The sequence below is a fragment of the Camelus bactrianus genome, chromosome 12 (genome assembly GCF_048773025.1).
Source record: "Camelus bactrianus isolate YW-2024 breed Bactrian camel chromosome 12, ASM4877302v1, whole genome shotgun sequence".
Classification (NCBI taxonomy): Eukaryota; Metazoa; Chordata; class Mammalia; order Artiodactyla; family Camelidae; genus Camelus; species Camelus bactrianus.
This window is the reverse complement of record NC_133550.1, coordinates 50,841,856-50,864,436: the sequence shown is the minus strand read 5'-3', so window position 1 is coordinate 50,864,436 and position 22,581 is coordinate 50,841,856. Positions and strand designations below refer to the sequence as shown.

Here is a 22,581-nt window from a genome sequence, read left to right as displayed (position 1 = left end):
GCTTATTAATTTTATAGCTAGCATTTACTGAACGCAAGATACACACATATATGTATTGTATCTGTACACATCTAATAGACAAGCTTTATCACCATTTTTACAGATGAGGAAGCTGATTATCAGAAAGGCTAAGTGATTTTTATAGCTAATAAATGACAGAGTTGGAATTCTAGGTGGTGTTATATGCAAGGCAAGACACCATCTCTGCCCTGGAGTAATTCACATTATAGTGGAATGGATACATTCTAAAATTAGGTATAACATAATAGTACAAAGATAAGAAGTATTTGGAATTCAGTTGGACGTGGGTGTACATTGCCTGAAAAACTTTACCAGTGAAAAGGCAGTTCATCCTGACCTTCTACGACTTAACTTGCATGTTGGTTTTCCACTTTGATTACTAAGGAATTTATGTAAGTACATGGTCAGGGTTAAGGCAGAATGAGATCATGAAGGTCAAGTTCAAGTGTCTGAAGTTTATCCCTAACCAGTGGGAAATCACTGTTTTAATTCGTTGTTGTTGTTAGTTTTTTTGCTGGATCTCTCATTCTGTAGAAGTCTTAGTAATAGAATAATAGTAGCAAATGAAAAAGATAAATTTGAGAAGAATAAATTTTTGCTATCTTGTGTTACTATTTTTTTTAATGATCTTACATTACAAAAACAAATAAAGATTAAAGTGTATGACCTTGCCTCTTGTTCAGAACCATCACACCTCTCAGGTGACCCTCAATCATACAGTCCATAAAGACATTTCGTGACTATTTTCTGACCTGTTGGGCAAGGTGCTTGCTTTAAGTTACTGTAGTGAGGAAATTTCACAGTGCTGTCATGCTTTTGGTTAATACAGTTTTGTGTTTTGCTTGGGAAAGACAATTCTGATAGCGTCCTATTGATTCAGATGTTTTCTGACAGTAGCTGCCTACCGAGTTTGCCTTCATTGACTTTTCAATGTTCTGTTACAAATAACTTGCACGTACAGTGTGATATTGAAGGGCACAGAAGGTTCCCCACTGCGCGTGAACTTGGAGCAGCCCACAGCCACAGGGGTGTGGGCTTATTATCATTCTGAAATCACCCACTTGTCCTGGGCGGTTGCCAGTTAAGAGTTGCATTTTCTATCATTCTTTTTTTCTTCTCGTTTTATTTCAGACATTCCATTGTACTTCTTATTCTTTAAACTTCATTCTTAGAAAAATCCCCCAGGCCAGCTGAAACTTGAAATATAAAGTTGCAGGTGTTTTCTGGTTTTTTTTTTTGAACACCTGGAATCCAACATAGATTAAGTTGGAGGTACTTGTTTTGTTAGTAAAATGTGTAATAATCTTTTTTTGTTTGATTCCCCCAGATCGTGGGATGGTTAGAAATGTCTGTTGTAATCATAATAAAAATATCACTTAATGACTGCCGACCATTGGCTAAGCTCTGTGCACAGGAATGTTTATATGTTATCTGTAATTTTGACAAGTCTACAAGGTAGATATCATTACCCCATTTTACAGATGAGGAAACTAAGAGTCTGAAAGGTTAAGTCCCTTGCCCAGGATAATAATAGTTGCTTCTGTCTTTCTAATTGTGCTTGATTTCTCACATATAAAATGATAGTAATGTTGTTTGGATTTGAAGACTACCTCACAGTTTGCATAGCAGTTTCAACATACAGTCCCTCTTTTAACCTCACAAAACTAGTCTCCATATTTTGTATTTCATAAAACATTGTGAGGCTCTAGGTTTGAAGTGGATTGTGGATTTCCTTGTGTTGAAATATGACCCTTTGTTAAGTTAGCATCGTTTGTAATTTTCTACCACTACTAGTTTATGTTTGTATTTTTTATCATGGGAGAAAGCAGTTGGAGAATTAACCTGCTGACATCCTTGAAAATTTAGAGGGATTATCCTTACCCAGACAATAGCTGGGTAATAACAATAATATTTAAGCAGAAGTATAATAATATTTTTGAGACCAAAATTCTATGCCCAAGAAATCTATGTGAAAATTATATACATGGCTATCATTTTTCACTATCTCCTACCAAAATCCCAGCCCATTTAAACAGCATCCTTGCCATTTAAAGACACTCTAGTCTGTGCAGTCTGTTCCCTTATCTCCATATATGCCAAAGCACCTTATTCATTCATATACAGGAATAAACACAGGGCAGATGGGAGGAAAAAGACAGAGAAAAAGGACACCTTACAGAATCACACATGGATAAGGTAACATGAACTTCAAAAGTAAGTATATTTCTGTCTCATCACTTTGCTGTCTCAAAACAATGACATCAGATGCTCTGACAGAACTTAGGGATGGAAAGCACTAACCAGGTAATAGGAACAACCAATAAAAACATCGGAAGATTAAACAGAAGAAAAAAGTAAAACAGTTAAACCAACATGTTATCCTCCAACTACCCCCATAGGAACACAAAGTGATCCTGCTCATCGTTCTAGAAAGTGCCATGTTCTTTCAAACATCAAAAATTTGGCTCAAGAGCTGGACCCCACTTTTCCTAACCTAACCTCCTAACCTAACCCCCTCTCTTCGCTATTCCCAGAGCATCTGAGACCTGTCTGTACCACAGCACCCATCTCACCTGCTGGACAGGAGCAGAACCAGTAGGGAAACCTCGCCAGCCCCTCACCCCTGCATTGCACAGAGCTCTCCAGCACTTAGAGCACAAGGCCCAGCGCTCAGCACAGGATTCTTTTCAGTGACTCTGCAGCATCAGCCCCCGTGCTAGGACTGAGGGCTAGCCTCAGAGGATGTTTGAAGGAGGGAGCAGAGAAGAAATGGAATTAAGGGAGACAAGAGAGGAATGAGAGAGAGGGGAAAAAAAAAAGAGGGAGAGAAGGGGCAGGAAGGCAGACCGAAGGTGTTAGTAACCATGTCGTGATTTAATCTATCTCACAGTATTTCATACACAACGTATTGTTAATTTGAAATTAACATTTTTTTTCAAATAGATACCTTTGCTGAAAGAAAAATAAATAAGTAAACATTTCAGAGTGCTTCAGAAGTCATGGTGGAGATGAGGGAAAATGAATCTTATGTAAGACTAGAAGCCCGATCTTAGATTTCTTCCCCCCAGATCTTAGATTTTTTTTTTCCCCAATCATTTGGAAGTTTATTTTTTCCTATGACTAAACTATTTCTACTTTTCTGCGTAAGATCTTTGTTCACTCCTTAGCTAACAAATTATAGAAACAGACTTTTATGTATCTTTATAATATATCAAATAAAATAAGGAGGCAAAAGAATTTTAGCTCCCAACCTACAAATGACTGCATTAAAATCTTCCTAAATAATGCAAAATCCGCCATATGCATGCGTGACCAGTTTCCCGTTGGACTCTGCGAGACTGATTATGCTAATTTACACCAGTGCTCATAATAGGAACTAACTGCTCCCCAGGGACACACCATTTCCTCTTCATTCTCCTGCTCAGGCACTCTGTAGCTTTAATTTTCTCCTTTTTAAAAATGTATCAGCCCTGCCCTGATTGATCCTAAGAGAACCCCTGATTTCTCTATCACTTCTAGGCGGTGAGGGGTTCCTCTTTGTACTTTCTAACTAGAAACTCACGGGTCAAGTGTGTATCAGAGGAGGCTTCCTTGCTCTGCTTAACGATCGCGACTTGATTCCAATTCTCGCTATACCTGTCGGCAGACAACGTATTGAATAAAAAGCCGATGCTTTATTTATTTATTTATTTATTTTCCTCTCTCTCTGCTACTCAAGAACAAATACCGCAGGAACAATAGTTAGCAGTCACGGAAGGCAAGAAGATAAACAGAAAAATAAACAATCTTGAGAAAAAAGAAACTCAAGGATGATTTTTGAATATTTATAATCATATCTTGAAATTTATCATCATCACTCCTCAATTTCTAAATCAGATCTGACCAACATGTGCCCCACTGTCTGTTGAAATCTATAGTTCAGTAAAAAATTACACAATGAGAAAGGGAAATTTATTAGCCTTTGTGTAATAGGCTAATATTTATTAGCCTTTCCTTCTGTTCATTATCTTATGGTTTAATTAGTCACGAGCAGAAAATTGAAAAAGATGGGAAAAAAGAGGGAAACTTAGTGCTCTAGAGAAAGGGTTGCAAAAATTACCAAAGAACACAGTAATTATTCACACCCCCACGTGCCACACACACATCACCCACACGCGATGTACTGACCACACTCACATACGAGATGTGCGTACATACACAGACCCCACTACACAGATATCATCCACACACGCAAAAGCACAGACTACACGCTTGCTCATGTAATCACTCACATACAGCCACAACAAAATTATGCTTCCAATTTAATTAGCTGAGGATCCAACATTTTCTCAGACACGAGATCACACGATAGGTCGGCACCGTATCTCAGAGTAGCTCCCCTTGGTCCCCAGTGCCCCAGAGATGGTTCACAGCTGCCTATGACTGGACACACAACCGGATGTGTAAAGCTCAACTATTTTTGCAGCAGTGCACTTTTGGATACAGTATCCTTCCTGAAAATCCTAAGTTCATAGTCTGTATGCTTCAAATTAAGGGTAAGAGTTATGTCTTCTGCTTCTCAAAGCAAACTCAGTGACACCTTGGCCATGTTACCATCCAGAGTGGGAGCAGAGTCAGTGCCCAGCAGCTATGAGCAATGTTGCATTTCTTTGCATTAAGTATTCTGAATTATATTTACTGTAATACTGGATTTATACAGTGGGAATACTAACACTTGCCTGTTTAGGAATAAAGGAAATAATGTTTATAACATACCTAATACAATGCTTGGTGCATAAAAGATGCTCAAGAAGAAGCAATAGAGAAGGTGAGGCATAATTTTACTTTTTTGCTATAATTGATTTCCAACTGCTCCTGGTTTGGTTGATTTCTCACGTATAATCCACTAGTTTACACCTTTTTCCAATTTGATCATCTTTCTAATAAGAAATTATTACTAGTCTGTCTCTGAAATCTGAATAAAACCTTAAAACTTTCAAAGATAGACCAGAAACACATACTCCTTAAGTGTCACCTGCATATTTCCTCAACACAGTCAGTTGAGTGTACTTTTAGGTCATGTATTCGTGCACAGGAAAAACCTTCCTGCTCAGACCAGCTAGTTAAATTGTAAGATTCCCCCTAGTTTATAAAAATAAACATGCTTTTCTAAAAGAAAGCACTTTTAAAAATTCTTTGAAATGGTAAGAAAAGGATAATGTGACAGATGTTGGTTAAAGGTAGTTTTATGTTATTAAATTCACACAGCTCATGCCGATCCTTCCATTCAGATGTCCCTCATACAAAACGTACAGCTCTTAGGTGTATTGAATTCTTACAGTTGACTTTATTTTTCTACTTAATCCAGGAAGCCAAAGTTAGAGTCGTGGGACTGTAGAACTAGAATTTGCAGATAGACACTTCAACGCCATTTAAATATTAAAAGTAGTAGGAAACTGTAGTGATAAACCAGGCATTTTTTAGAGTCAGTTCTGAGTCATCCCCCCCCCTTTTTTTTTTAAACCTTTAAGTTTCTTTACTTGGAATCCCTTAGAGAAAAAGTTCTATAAAGCTAAGATCATCTTAAAAACCATAGTTTTCCAAAAGGCTTTATATGAACTTTGAAGCAAATAACTAGCAAGATATGAGCAGAAGCAAGGCCACGGATGATGCTCTCTGGCTGTTAGTTTGTAAGGAGACCTTGTAATATAGACTTGTTGGGGTTTCGAGGTAAAACATCAAATACTAGCTGTACTTTCATGCTCAGTGGTGTAGAAAGGCAGCGGGGAGAAGTCAGGATATGGGCACCAGGTCCTGGACTTTAAAGGCTCACTTAAACTTCCCCAATTCTTTTTGCTAGCACAGTCCTCCCCTAGGATCCAGTTGCCCTGGGCTATAACCAGAGACACGGAGAATCTATTTGTTGAAGACCACACACACCAAGTACAAACTGAAGTAGGATGTGTTATGCACCTCCCAATTTCAGGGTTGCGTATCATCATTTGGCAACGCTATTATTTCCGTGAGGACACACCCACGTGGCAAGTCGGAAAGAGGAGGGCAGGAGTTCACATCATGCATGGGGTTGCTGCCAGGCTTTGGGTTTCGTTCTTATTAATCTGGGCTGTAGTTGCAAAAAGCCAGGTCAGAAATGACCTTTCATTATTTTATGAAACCCAAACACACTTGTCAAACCCAACCATGCAGAACAGCACAAATTAAGTCAACTTTCACTCTGGTTTTGTGCCAAATGGAATGAAGCCTCTGGTGGGCTGGACAGCTCTATTTCCTGCTTTCAACTTCTGAGAGTCCAATTAGTAAATCAAACTTTTTAAAGCTGTGTAAAATAATTAATTAGGTCATAATTACTCAGAAGCATATTGTACAGTGTACTGTAATCTACTGTCTGGTCTAAATGTTTGAAAGGGGTATCAATTTCATTATTAAAGAATTAATCATAATTGGGCATAATCCTTGGGTGATGGAGGTTGAAAAAAATTACTCTAGGGATTAACTGTTCGTATACGTGAAGTAGATAAATTCCTCCAGAGCTTGAGTGCTAGTTGTGCTTTGCAATTATTTTCTGGTTACATTATTATTCCCTTTTTCCCCTTTTTTTAAAATTGAAGTATAGTCAGTTACAATGTGTCAATTTCTGGTGTACAGTATAATGTCCCAGTCATGCATATGCATACATATGTTCATTTTCATATTCTCTTTCATTAAAGGTTATTACAAGATATTTAATACAGTTCCCCATGCTATACAAAAGAAATTTGTTTTTTTATCTATTTTATAAATAGTAGTTAGTATTTGCAAATCTCAAACTCCCACATTTATCCCTTTCCAAATTCCCTTTCCCTGGTAATCATAAGATTGTTTACTATGTCTGCAAGTCTGTTTCTGTTTTGTAGTTGAGTTCATTAGTGTCCTTTTTTTTTTTTTTAATAAACATCACCCAACAAATAAATGCCTCGTTGGAAGAAAAAAAAAAAGGCCCCCTGTCTGAATGTGTTTATTACATTTGGACAACTGATTTTCCATCTTCTCTATCCCAAGAATTTTCAATCATCAGTACATTGGTACAATAAAAGATAAGAATGCATATGTTGTATCAGCCTCTATACTAAGGAGTTTTACCCACATTAATTATTCCTTTTAGTGTAATAATATAATAATAATACAGTGCTATAAGGAATGTATCATTTTACAGATTGAGGTCCAGGGAGTCAATGGTTTTCAGAGTTAATAAGGGCAAGATCTAAGAACTGAATTCAAGCCTATGTAATTTCAAGTCTAACTTTTTTTTTAATGCTATTTCAATATTTTGTTACATTGGCAGCCTTAGAAACAAGTTTTCTTGAGGATATGAGTACCATAAAACCATTTTCTAAAATTCTAATTTTTAATTTCAGTAATAATTTTAAAGTATATATATTTATATATATATAAACAAGAAGGACTTACTGTATATAGCACAGGGAACTAGATTTAATTTCTTGTAATGAGCTGTAATGGAAAAGAATCTGAAAAAATATATATGTATGGATGTATATGTATAACTGAATCACTTTGCTGTACACCTGAAACTAACATTGTAAATCGATGACACTTCAATAAGAATTTTTTTAATTTACGTGTGTGTGTGTGTATATATATATATAAAATATGACTATAAAACAGCTACTTGATAGTGATCATTCAAAAACCATCTTAATAGAATATAATTGCAGCTATTAAGTCATGATTTCTCAGACAAGGTCTTCAAGTCACATGGAGATATCCTCAAAAAAAAATTTTTTTTTTTTTTTGGAAAGATACCTGCTCATGACTTGTGCTTGTAAAACCATGTCCTGCGCTACTGTATTTTGTGTGGACTCCTGAGTATTTTTAATTAATTCTCCAAATTTCAAATTTTATTTTCACAAGCACTAATGAACTTCAAGCCCTGTATGTTACCAGATAAAAAAGTATCTAGTCACAAACTCTTTGAATTGTACACTGTTTGTTAAGGGAAGTTTTATTTGACCAACCGTTCGGAGCCTACATGAGCATCTGACACAAGACCAATTATTTGATCCAATGATTCGTGAGCATCTGACACAAGACCAATTATTTGATCCAATGATTCTTAGCGGAGATAATTCTTGTTCTTTCACGCGTTATTATTATTATTTGATTTTAACCAAACCACTGAGTTCTTTTTATACATCATTTGTTCCTGGTTTACATATGTTTTAATGAATTCCACGAAGCCTGTTGTGATAATATCTTTGTCCCTGTCCGATGTCTCTACACTATACATTTTATTTGACAAATAGCTTTTTTCAACTGATGTTTTAGTGCCACATTCACAAGAAATCAAGCAGAAATGCTAAATACAATTTGGTTTGTCTGTAAGGTAGGGTTTTATAAAGAGCTTTCCATCGAAAAAGCTATATGAAAGAGATAATATAAAAGATGGAAAAATATAGGTAATTACCTCACATGCTAATATTTATATAAGATGATGCAACTTCTTACCAATTACAAATAGATAGTAAATATAATAATTACAGTAAGATTATAATAATTATAAGACAATAAATACATTAAGACTAAAGACAATATGATATTATCTTAATGACAATATTATGTCATCCCCTACAGACTAGTTCTCAATTTTATTAAGATCCAATAATAGAACTCCTGTCTGCAGATTAACCTAAAATTTCTCATTTGGAGCCACAGCTTTTGGTGCTTGTGTTCTGTTCCTAAATGTTACTCTCTTTGATATAAAGCCTTTAAGTTACATGGAGACTAATTTTCCCCAGTCTTTTCTTTCATGGATCATGAAGAATGCCAAGGGGCAAAAATGTGGCTATTTCTTTTAAGTTCCTACTTATGTCTTTTTAATGTTTCTTTTAGGATCTTTTTAGGATCTAGCAAATCAAATAAGAAAATTTAACTTATCATCAATAGTAACAAACACCTGAGATCAATATAGCTTATCTGTGCCTATTCATGTCAGAGAGGATATGTAAGCATGGACCATCTCCACAGCTCCCTGCATAGTTAGGCTGGAGAGGATTGTAAAACTGAAGCTGCAGAGTTCAGTAAATGAAAGGCAGCTAATCAGGACAGTTTTGTCGGTAAACTGATGTAGTGAATTAGTGTATTTCTCAGAAGAAAGAGAACAGATACTTACCTATAAGCTAATGAGTGATGTGAAACTAAGAAGACAGGAAATGCACCTGCTAAGGGTTTCACAACCCTATAAACCACAGCAGGTGCCAAAATCTTAGGTCCAGAAGCAGACAGGGTAATCAAGAACATCTTTTAAGCACGGCTTCTCCTACGATTTTTCTTTGGTTTACAAAATACATTACATATGTAAGGAAAGCCATAATGCTGACTTAAGTTCTTATGTAAAATTTTTTTAAATGAAGAAATGTTGAAGTTTCTTTTACATTTAAGCAAAAGAAGCATATATTATTTTCTATACTTGTTAACGCACATTCCTATTTTTCCACAATTGTGTTTGAGTGTTAAGACTGAGGGTTTTTTTTTTAGTATTTTGTTTATGAATATTATAGCATTAGCTTTTGTAGTAATTAAAAATTGACATTGAAGTATAAAAAGGAATGTTAAAATTCCTGCTATATAGAATGATGACTACTAAATACCATGTGTACGTAACTTGGCGTTGACAGAAAAATATACACATATTTCTAGCAGTGAACACATGATAAATACAAAATGTGGATATAGTCAAATATTAAAATTCCTTTCTGGAACTCAATCCTCTTGGCAAACATAAGTATAGTGCAAGTCTTTCTATTTCAATTGGAGAAAAGTGCTTGGGTGAAAGGGTAATTTTTACTGTTATCTTTTCCAAAAATACATGTGCTGCTGCTTAAGATGCAAAATGGAAAAACTAGAAAGACCTGAATAAAATATCTCATTGCCCAACGGATTCAATAAGTAATGAGAACAATAAATAAAAGAGAGGCTCAAATATAACCTTGAACATAATGCTTTCAAGGGTTGTAAGAATTTTCAAAAATGCCTTCTATTTTCATCCTCTTAGAAATTTTTCCAAAGCTATTCAAGGTGGCATAAATCATAATGCTTCCATTTTAACTAAAGCCTGTCTTTTGAAATTTGTTTATCGCCAATTCCCACTGTTTTATATAACGGTCCTTTACCAGTATATAGAATGAATGACTCGCCAACTGACCGGGACAGACCGAGGGACCTACCTACACATCAGTGCAAAAATAGTCATTTGTCTAGTCTTAGGGTTTTTCTCTTCAAAATGCTTTGTAGGCTTCAAGAAATTCTAGCCACACCCCTGAGAGGTAATTTGCCGTTACTGACGATTTATGGTTAAGAAATTCTTGGCTAAGTAATTGGCCCGAGGCCAAAGAAAGTCAATGAGAGTTTTCAGCTCACGTTTTTCAGTCCCATCGATCACTGGGGCTGTACTTCTTTTTAAAGTTTTTATTTTACTTTAGGAATTTGGCATCACTCGTTACTGCAGACCTATGCTGGTGCCTATACTTATACTTGAGATTACACTTCTATTTTAATTCCTATTTTCGTCACTAACAGCTTTTTCAGTTTTACTCTCCCCTTTTCTTCCCCCAAGCTTGATTTTATTCCAGAAAATGTAACTAAAAAGTTGGATTAGAAACTGCTTGGTAATGTTTAAATTAGCCCAAATTTGACATAGATCACACCTCCAAGTGGTAGAAAATTCTTTAAACTTTGTGAATATAAACTTATCTTAGAGACCTCAAACCTAGGTTCCCCTCAGAGCACAGTCTGAATCTAGGAAGAGCGTTTTTGCCTTTTGAAAGTGAGGATGTATAGACGAAAGGCTGTAGGTGACTTGAAATCGTGACCCTCCCTTTTGAAAGATACTACCTCTGAACTCTAACTGGAAAAATACAAACATAGAAGAAATTGAGTCTGTGTTCAACTTCACGTTGGTGTTGAAAGGCAACACTCTTCTTCAGTAATCATTGGGCTGAAATGTAGAGAAATCATTGTAAATCAATACTATTTAAAAAATAATGTCCTGATTAATTCACATGTTATTCACTAACTTTTAGGCCAGACACTATTATGACCCCTGAAGTTAAAAATAGTAAGTGAAATGGACCTTGCCCTTTAAAAGCTTAATCTAAGAGAGAAAGAGAGAGAAACAAACTCTACTAAATTTGCACTGAGAGTACAAGGGAAGAAGTAATTACACTTGTGGACAGTAAATATCTTAGGCTGGAAAACTGGATCCCAAAGCATGAATGTTTAGTAAATGCCTACTGTATTTCTTTCCTAGGATTGCCTTAACAAAGTATCAAAAATTTGGATGGCTTAAAACAACAGAAATTTATTCTTTCACTGTTCTGAAGGCTGGAAATCCAAAATCAAGGAGTCCGCTGGGCCCTGCCTCCCACAGACTCCCTAGGGAAGGAGCCCCCCTTGCCTCTTCCAGCCCCGGGAGCCCTGGGCTCTCCTTTGTGCAGCATGAGTCCCACCTCTGCCCCTGTCTTCATGTGACCATCTTCCCTCTGTCTCTTTTCCTCTTCCTAGCAGGACACCAGTCGTATTGGATTTAGGTCCCACCTTCCTGCAGTATAACCTCATCTTAATGACATCCGCAAAGCCCCCATTCCCAAATAAGGTCACATCCACGGGTACCAGGGTTAGGACTTCAACACACAACAATACATGCAGGCAGTAAATACAGGGTTGTAAGTTCCCCATCCTCAAATGGCTGAAATTCTTTTGGTGGGAGGGGTGGGCAGAGGTGTCATCGGAAAAATACAGCATGCTCTCTTAAATTTGAATTTCAGGTCAACAGCAAATACATTTGTAGTAAAAGTATGTTCAATGCAATATTTAGGACACACTTCAGTAATTATACAATGAGTAAGTTTTCAGTGTTAAGTAATAACAAGTAATAATATTTTAGTTTTAGTCTGATACAATATTTAGGACACATTTTATAGTAAAAGTGTTTTGATGTTCATCTGCAATTCAAAATTGAACTGGGAGCCTTGGATTTTTTAGTCGCTGAATCTGACAATCCTAAAGTAGGGAGACAGAAAATAAACCTACAAAAAGTAGTATTCCATGAGTGATAAATACCAAGGGGAAAAAAAAAAAGTAGGGTTAGGAGATTTAGAAATGCTGGAAGACTAGAAGGTTGGCCCTATATATATATATATCAGATAGAGGAGACATTTGTCTCCAAGAAGGAGACATTTGAGCAGAGATCTGAAGGGAGTGAGGGTGTGAATCCCACCACTGCCTGGGGGAGAGCTTTCCTGGCTAAGAAGACAGTACGTGAAAATTCCTGAGGCTGGAATATTGCAGGGTTCCCAGGGATCCAAGAGCCCAGTGTGTTGGAACAGAGGGGGCAAGAGGCAGAGCAAAATTTTCATTGTCCTTTCAGAATGTATTATGAGCCCTAATTAATTCTTTGGCATACTCAGAATACTACATTTAGTTGTGTGCCTGTCCATCTCTGTCTTTGTTTCTTTATCACTGCCTCTTTGCAAATGCGTGTGTGTGTGTGTGTCTATGCGTAAGATATATATATACGGAGAGAGAGGGAGACTCAACACAAAGTGATGTCTGCTACAAGGAAAAATAATGAGCAACTTAATTAATCTGGGCTTTATTTACCCTTGTGTTGTCAATTTTGATTATTTGCTTATTTAACTAAAATGCTCCGCTTTCATTACAGTCATTAGCTTCCATCTATAAATAATAATGTGTTTGTATTCCATAAGTATGTTACAGTTCTGCACATTTTGCATTTTGCAGCAGAGACCAAGACACGGGGAGTGTTTTGACTGAATGAAACCTCTGATCAAATCCTGGGGGCTTACTAGCAGTTGGTTAACCTTCAGAATAACGCCCCGTCTCGGGACTCCCGTGCCCAGATGTGTTCACCTCATTCACTGTCTTGGAAAGCACTTGATGCCGTGTCCTGCCCTGTGCTGTCTGTGTGGCCCCAACGTGTGGATTCAGCACTGCTCCCCATTTTCAGCATCAGGAATGTAAGTCGCCCTAGATCCACGGGACACTTGTACAGCATTTGTGTTCAGGTTCTGCCTCTGTCTTTGTGCCTTGCTCTCTGACTTGGTAGCTTCCCAATATGACAGCCCCCAGAAACCTGAAACTCAACCCTTCTCTTGTTATTCATGCTTCTAAAACCCACCTGTTCTATGACCTCTGGCCTGGCTGTTGCAATCACTTTACCTGGTGATAAACAATTTTCAGAATCAAAGGTCAGACCATTAGTCATTCTTCATCCATGAGTTCTGCTGACTCATGAGCCGAGACATCCCAAATTCACTTCTCAGACTCCTATTCTTGACCTTTGACTTGAATGTGTGTCCTGCCATTGCCATTCTTCCTGACATAGGCCGTGGTTTGCCCAAAAGACCGAACTTCCTCTGAGTCCCCAGCACGTGGGTTCCGCTCTGAGTGTGCTCTCAAACTCAGTTCATGCACGTGCTTCCAGGGGTCTGTCCCTATTGAACTGGGCATGGCCAGGACACTGGGGCATAAGCTCAGCTCCCCCCTTGTGGCCAGGAATGGAACTGGTTGGATATTGCTTCTTATTTCTGGCTTTGCCCAGTGAGAGTAAGACCAAAACTACTATATACCTTACTCTAAACCCTCAAATCAGAAATGTTATAAAGATCTCAGGGATCACTAATTAGAGGCACTCACCCTATACAAATTGGTATGTACTTCCAGAACCAAGCACTACAAGAGCCCTATATTTGTGGGATCTAGAACTGTAACTGAAACATTTCTAGTCATACTCTTGTAAAAGAGATAACATGACTTCCTCCCTCTCAGTTCACCCAATCTTGTGCTCCCTGGCCAAAATCACCAAGGCTTCTGAATTTCATAATGAATTTCTCTTTTTGGTCTACAGACTCACTCTCCACCTATGTTACATCTCTTGAATTTCTCTCCTTATACCCACTAGAACTTCTCTGTGTGCTGGTCCAAGCAGACTTTTCTGTCTGGCTCTGGCAGCCATTTAGCTCTTTCTTCCCAGCAAGTGTCTGTCTCTGAAGTCTGATGCAGAGCTTAGCCAAAGAACCTTTCCCCATGTAAGTAAACAGAGCCGTGTTTAACTAGGTCTCAAGATGAAACACCTAGCTGTCTTTGTGCTGCGGGGAAGTGCTTCTGATGCTTTAATATTTATGTTCTAGATCTAAAATGTCTACTATTAGTTCTGTGAACTTAATCCTCAAGTCTTACTTTCCTCATTTGTAAAAGAAGGATGTTGGCTATCTGATCTCCAAGGTCACCTCCTCCTCTGTGGTCCGTGATGCCACTATTCATCACGTTTGACAGAGCCTTTCCTCTTTATAAAACAAGTCTGTGGAGTCTGAGAGAATGACAGTGATGCCAGGCATGATTTTACTCTATCAGGATTTCTATCTTCTTCATCCTATAGTCATCTTTTTAGAAAATCATAGGAAGGGGCAAGTATGCAAATTAGAGGTAAATATGGATCGGATGATTATAAGTCACAAACTATATCTGCTTTAAGAATAGAGAGAGAACTAAAATCTCCTAAGAAGTACCGTGACATTCTATATGTCATCACCTTTGTGCCTTCTGTTAATTCCTTACTGCTTTCTTTGGAGGTGGGTACATCTATGGTTTTAGATTTTTTAAAACTAAGCTGATCAGATGAAACATAATGGTGATTCCTATTCCTTGGTTTTGTTTTCCCGTAGTGGGTACCGTGTCAAACATTCCATGTGAGTCCATGTATAAGACTATTAAGTGTGAAAACTATTTGTATCATAAAGCTCATTCTCCAGGGTTGGCTACAAATTAGTAATGTTTAAAGAGCTTATTTGAAAATGAAGAGTCATCCGGTCACATTGTCTGGGAGATCCTAAATAATTGGAGTGGTTGTGGGGTTTTTTTTTTTTTAATTAACTGAGACAATTTTTAAATTTTCTCTACCAGTGTAAGTAGTTCACTGGTGGGTTTTTCTTCTCCTTTCTCTCACTTGCCGGACCCACCCTCGTCAATTCCTGAGTCAAACCTGACGAAGGTCAGATGCTTTACTGCCAGCCTCAGCCCAGCAGTGCGTAGGGCCTGGAGTGTCTTCCCACTAGTCCCAGCAAGTTCTAGCCCCGCCTTTGTTGCCCAGCTCCAGCCACTGCACTGACCTACCATAGAGTGTCTGCTTCAAGATCCGAGCTCCCTTAGACAAAGCCTTGGCCCCACTGGATCTCGCCAGCCCCACCTCTAAAGTACAAGAAGCTATTCATTGATACATATTGGCACTTTCCTTCCAGGAATGGGCTCCTGATCCCAAAGACACAGCACTGCCATTGAGCTAATTTTGACCTTGAACTACTGCTTGTTCTTTCATGATTGCAGCCAAATCATACTATTGGATGCAATACCCACATGACCAAACAGATTTGTCTGCTTTCCAGTTTCCAGCGTTTTGTCCATTTCTCTTTCCATTGCCTCTTGTTGATGAAATGGCAGTCTGATCCCATCTGATGTTTCCAAATAGGAAGGGAAATTACATAATTTTTTGAATCATTCGTGATTGACTTGGGCATTCAATGGGAAAGTAATTGAGACTGTTTATGAATATTCCTCTTTTTAAATAAAATGGTGTTAAGCGAGGTGTTGGGGTGGTTGACCATGCAGTGTTTACAAGGATAAATACAAATTGTTTGGATAAAGACATAAACTTTTGACAAGAGCTTTATGTACTTTTTGCTTTTTCTACATGTTGTTAGCTGAAGAGGACTTTAAAAAGCTGATTAAAAATAAGCACTGGGCCATTCAGTATTAGCATTTCAATCTTTCTGGCCCTTTTAGAAATAAAATGCTTATTTTAAAAATTACATGCTGTCTTCTGCTATTTTTTGGCATTTAAATTTCAAATTATTAAAAAGTACTATTCATTTTCTTTTCTGATTCATTTTCTGAAATATTTCTGTACAAATGTGTGTTAGGCAGAACAGAGAAAAATTTTCTAAAACTAAAATTAAGCATTGTATTTCTGGTTTTGAAGACTGTTGCTTCCTGTGAAAGAATTTTTTCTAAGATTTCCATAAGCTATGAATAGAATCATCAGATTAAGTTTACCCTCTCTTTTTTTTTTTTTTTTACTTACTGGGCACTAACTTAACCCCTCGACCATCATTTGAGGGGCAGAGCAATGCTGGGAAAGAGGACATTGACTTCAGAGTCAGTCACTAATTCTGGCTTCTCCACCTCCCTCCACTAGGCTCATAGCTCTGACCCTTTCCAGCCCTCAAATTCTCTCATCTCTAAATGGTAAGAATGTCAATATCTTCCTTGTTCAAGGGTCGTTGTAAGGACTAAAATAGACAATATATGTAAAGCGCTTAGTTCAGTGTCTGACACATAGTAGGAGCTTAATAAGTAACTATTAAAAATAACATTAATTATATATCCTTGGAGTAGTTGGGGCAGATGTCATAATGTGATGCTTGAATCCATTATAATTATACCCATGCTTTTATTAAAAGCCTTTCATATTTTATATTATTTTATCTAATAGTAATAAATTGTCTTTTAAAGGCAGAACCCATGGCTGCTTTTTGAAGGATGAAATATTCTGTAAGATTCTATTCTATTTTATGCCAGAATCCTTTTCCAGAATTATATAATGGCTTTTGTATATAATTACACATAATATAATTATGTATTGCATAATCATATAAATTATACATTATGTTATATAAATACATGATATAATTATATGTAATTGCCATGTACACATATACAAATATACACACACACACACACACACACACAAACATACAGGGAACAAGAGAGGGGAGTTGTTCCCTAGTTTAGATTTTCACAGAGGTCTGATGTGTACTAGCTTGCCCCTAGATGCTAATGGATACTTAAACCACATGGTACAACTTCATGAACAGTCAATGATGCTCAATGGTCAGTGATAAGTAAACTCAGCTATACTAAGGGGTAGAATGAAAAAGTCACATGAATTAAAAGAATGCACAAGATCCACCTAAAAATTCTTTTCTGACAAGGGAATGATGTAGGCTACAACCCAGAATCTCCAGCACCTGTAACACTTCTGATTTAGGGTGTTTTGGAATACCCTACAAAGTATGAGGGAAAAAAGAATGAATAGAGACTATTGAACATAAAAATCACAGTGGAAAAAAAAAGACTAATATAGAAACCATTGTCACAGGCTGTAAAGAACAGGAGAAGGCTGTTCCAACTGATTTTAACCTCTCCCCACAGCAGAGCTTAATAGAGTAATCATTTGTATTTTGATGTATAATCCATATTAAAGACAGTGATTTAAATGGCTCCTATGATGTATGGAGTATTCGAATAATCAAAGGCCCTGGTCCAGGCTGTAAAAACCTTAGAGCTTTATAAGATGATTGGCATGTATTTGTGGGATTATTTTCTCAAATATAGACTAGGAAATGTTATCTAGGTAAAATTTAAATTCCCACAAATACAGATTACCATCTCATTGAAATTGGGAATCATGTGTTATCTGAGTTGACTACCTAGATATTTTATATATCGATACATCAAATAAAATAAATGTATCAGAGTATGGTCGTAGAAATGACATTTTCAGATATTTGAGTTTGCTTGAATTCAAACTGAATTCAAATTTGTTTTTAAGTACAGCAGTATTCCCTATCAGCTACAGAAACTGTGGAGAATGTATGTTATGTTATAAACATAAGCATAAATAACCTTATTCTTTTGAAACGCCACAATAATTTCCAAGAACTATTTGCTGTTGACATACTGCAATGAAATACACCAAAGTGATAAAACAGACTTTGGGTCTTAAGGTTGTACTGACTGCTGTTAACATTAAACAGATCCATAGACATGAAAAATGGGCCATCTGTCCTCTTTGCTGACTCAAAAAGAGTATCTTAAAAACAAGATCAGTACTTTTAGTTAGCTGATTGTTATGGATGAAGAGAACCTTAAATTCACAGGACAGTATTTTCTATTCCTCATAGGTGAGTCATTGCTCCAAAAGTAAAACCTCCACTTCAAAAATAAATCCCCTGCTCTTTGAATGAGGTCAAGCATGTCAAAATGATACTCATTTTTAATTTAATATTATATTCTTAGGTCCTATAGAAAACCAGACTGAGGATTTAGTATGTAGATATTTACCCATTTATATAACATCATTGTTTTTGAACCAAAGTACTGCAAATTATTTATTTCTTTTTACATTGTACCAAACATCTGGGTATCTTGGGACATCTGGATGTTTGACAATCACTAAACTTAACGTGACTAAACAAGCATTTCTTTTTCTATCCAAAAGATTTGGCACCTAGGAGAAACAAATGTAATGATTATTAATTAACTCTCAATTCCAAGGAGAGCTAGAAAATTTTCTACTGTGAAACAAAGAGATGCCATTCACTGCACTAAAACTATGTTGCCTAAATCTGTATCTCAAAGAAATCGTACGTAACTGATGCTGGTGAATGTTCATATAAATACAATGCCCTTGATCTTTAAGACAAAACAGATCACAAGAAAAAGATGGTGGAGTTGAATATATATATAAGTTTCATAGGCTAAATTTCACAAGTGGAGAGTGAAGGAGAAAGACTTACTGGCTCCCACATAAATGAGCAGCAAGAACACCAGGCAATACTTTGACTCTATTATCTTAAAGACACTGGGATCTTAACATGGCCACTCAAGCCTTCCACTTGGTCACCATAGCTCCAGGGGGACAACCTAGCAGCCACAAGGATGCTGTTAGCCTAATTGAGTTGGTCACTTCCACTGTCAATAGTTTGTCACAATAGTCTAAGAAAACAGATGGGTCAGGGAATTGACATGAAGCTAGAAAGTGTCTATGGCCAGGTTGTAGCTTAATGATAATAGCAGATTGAAGGCAAAGTGACTAAAACTAGATGGGGGATGTGGTATCATGCTACAAAGCTACTTAGGTAGTAGAACTGTATGTTTGGACAGTGAGGAGTCCAAGTGTGGTAGGAATAGGTCTGTAGTGGAACTGACAAAGTTTGGGACTGAGAAGATTGAAAAAAAGAGAGGGAGAGATTGGAAGAGCTATATATCACATCAAAAGCAATCATGTGTATGCGTATCCGTGTGTATGTGTTTGTGCAAACCTGTACACATGACCCAGCACAGCCTCCCCCTTATTTCTGCTCCCCTTCCAGGGAAGGCCACATAGCTACAAACATTGTAAAGCTTCTATATAAAAATCTATAACAAAGTAAAATTAAAAAAACATATGACTACATTTTTACCTATACAGTGCAACATGGACAATGTTACGCCTCACAAATTCACTTTTCGTCCATGTTACGAATGTGGGCTCCTCTCCTGTATCCGGTAATTGGTCCTGATTGCTCTCTTTGTTCCACACTGTCTTCTTCCTATCAAACTATAGATTACCTTTCGTAATTGTTTCTCTGATGTAGCATATTCAAGTACTTCCGCCATCTTTCCTAGGGAGCTTCTAAGCCCACAAGTGACTGCTTTATCATTTGATTCATCTCACTATAAAAGAGTGTTTGTCATTGTAAGCTTGGTATTGTCTTACACCATAGCTGACTGATTATGTGACCTAAAACCTTAGTTTCTTTGTATCTCAATTTTCTCTACAAAATAAAATTAGGGTATACATTGCCATTAAAATATTTCCTACTGTATAGCACAGGGAACTATATTCAGTATCTTATAATGGCGTGTAATGAAAAACAATGTGAAAAGGAATATATATATGTATAACTGAATCACTATGCTGTACATGAGAAATTAAAGTGACAATACTTCAATTAAAAATTTTTTTTAATTAAAAAAAATTAAAATAAAAATTTTTCCTACTGAAATTGTTGTGGCCAAAACAAATAGTGCAGTAAATTGGGCCTCAAATACTCTTATATTGGAATACTGGTGGAGATTCAAGGTAGATTTTGGAGGGGTGGAAGTTTGACCCTTCTGTACACACTACCTAAGAGTGGAAGCCACATGGCCTTTTATCCAGATATGTGTACTTTTTGGTTTATCACTTTTCACAGAGGGTTATAAATCCATCTTCAGGTCAACAGGCTGCAAGAAGTAGCCTCAGTTAGCATCAGAGAGTAGCACCCTTCCAGATATTGCAGGGAAATCCAACCCCTTATGTATTAATTCAGTTAACATAAATTTTTGTACAATGCTGCTGCTCTATCCCAGAAGTGCCAGTAGGTAACTGTGAACACATGTGGTTTCTATCCTCGAGGAACTGACAGAACAGAGCAGAAGTCAGACAGCAAAAGAGCAAGAGTAACATACACACAAATGTGCACCTCATAAAAAAACCATTCGTGCAGTGATAGAGAATCACTACTAGGGAATTCTGGGAAGACAAGTAAAAAATATTACACATATGAACACACATCTTAGAATAAGTGCTATGAAAGAAACTGATCAATGACAGAGAACAACTACTGAGGAATTATGGGAAGATGGTAGCCAGAATATATCTCTACTCCCCTTGCTGCTACTGTATCTGACCCAAGCAGCTACCTTGGTTCCATGGGCTGCTGGGGTCTTGAAAGAAAGAGGAATTGCTGGAATGTTTGATTCATGAACCAAGGAAGAGGCAGGAACCAGTGGGGGAGAGGCGTGAAGGGATGCCCCCTGTGAATGTGGTAGATTCTGGTGGGAATCTGGCTTGAGAGGTGGATGAGCAAAGGGTGCCCACAAGAGTGGTTCCAGCTGGATCGACCAGTTGGGTCTACCAGTCTCCCCAGGTCTTGAGCCCCTTCCAGGTGAAAGAAGGATTTTTTAATCATGAAACAAACAAAAAGGCAAAAACTGTAAAGAAATTGATTATTCAAGATGCCTCTACCAGGGTAAAAATTTATATAAAAAGAAACTAAAAGTGAAAGGACAAGGCAAAATGAAGAAAATATATCTGAAAAAGTCGAACAGCCTAGAAGAAAAATGGGCAAAAGAGTAGACATTTCACTAAGAAAAAACTGAGAATGCCAATAAATACATCAAAAGATGCTTAAGCTCACTAATAACATCTCAAAGATGAATTAAGAGAGACTGACCCAAATTAATCTTATACCAAACTGGCAATGCAGATGTGGAAAGGGAAGACCTAATGGACATCGCTGGTTGGAGTAGGAATCAGTACCACCACACAGGAGAGCGCCTTCAGGCACCTGCTGAACTTGATTGTGCTCATGAGCTCTGACTCACCAGTTTTCCTATGAGGTGGACTCCCTAGTGAAACTTTGGCCCATTTCCACCAGGACTTACGTACAAGGATGCTCAGGTCTGCTCCCTTTGTAAGAGTGAAACATAGCAACAACTTAATTATTCTTCACTATGGAAATGGAGAAACTTTGTTCACACAGGAGGATCATGAACCAAATGAAAACAAATGAACTACAAATCCATGTGTTTTGACCTGAATAAATTGCTATAGCCAGAGTGATTTTGAAAAACTAAGTTGAATTTTAGAACAATTAAATGATTTGAACTTGTAAAAATGTATTCAATGTAAGAAATGCATGTATTTTAGAAAGTTTACATAAAAAATTTTAAACCTAGAAAATAACATGTATATTTACATAGATATCCATATTTTATCAAATATAAAAATTATACATCTATCTACCAGCTTCAGGGACATGACTACAGCTCAGAAAGAAGGGAGGGGACAAGGGAGAGGCTTTAGCTGTATGTAACGTTCGATTCTGAAAGAGTATCTTGATGCACAGATGTCAGCATCTGTTTATTCAGGCAAGTGAACACCCTCTGCAATGTTATTTTTATTAGACAAAATCAGTTTTAGTGGAAGATTTCACAGCTATACCGCCTAACAATAACAGAAACCACAGTTTGTCGAGGAGTGAAGGGTAGAAAGAATGTCGTAGAAGTGCAGAAGAGGATAGTTGCTTGGAGGGGGTGCTTTGGGATCAGGTGGAGAACAATCCAGATCCACCACTCACCAGACCTGAATCTGTTAAAGTCTCTCTAGGAGTCAAGGTTTTCCTCTAGAAAGTGAAGCTAATAATGGAATCTACTTCATGGTATTATTGTGAAGCAAAACGTACTAACGTAGCATATTTGAAACAGTTGGCACTGTGCCCAGAATCAATGGTCCATAAATGTTGGAGGACACATAGTTCATTTATTCATCAAGATAGTATTAAAATTTCCAGTCTAAAAATATAATGTCATGAAGATTTTATGAGGGCAAACAGAATGATGTGGTCCTTTAATAGCAAGCAGCAATTGAGCATCCACTGGGCTCCAGCACTTTGCAGGTTTCAGTTTTTCTTTCAATGCAATGGAAGCATTGCTCAAGAACAAGGAAGCAGTGTTCCAAGGCATTTTAAGTCCTAGACCCCTGTATTAACTTGAAATTTTAAGCCAAAGTCAAATATGTCCATTTGAACCCAGGAAAGGAACACTGAGCTCTCTCCCCAAATCCTTCGACACATCTACCCGGGATAAGTTAGGGAAAAAAATGAGTGGATAAGATGATGTCAG

General features: G+C 37.2%; 1 protein-coding gene across 4 annotated transcripts in view; it reads left to right on the top strand.

Annotated features, from left to right (window-relative positions):
• The window catches only part of SYT1 (synaptotagmin 1), a 900,038-nt gene that overhangs the window by 604,891 nt on the left and 272,566 nt on the right, over nt 1-22,581 (top strand). The window contains exon 7 of one of the 4 annotated variants that reach the window (XM_074375356.1): nt 12,817-13,052. The exons of the other annotated variants lie outside the window; for them this stretch is intronic. Within the exon in view, the coding sequence (XP_074231457.1) occupies nt 12,850-13,052 (203 nt within the window). The 5' untranslated portion in view covers nt 12,817-12,849. The remainder of the gene's footprint in view (nt 1-12,816; nt 13,053-22,581) is intronic. 4 annotated transcript variants of the gene reach the window in all.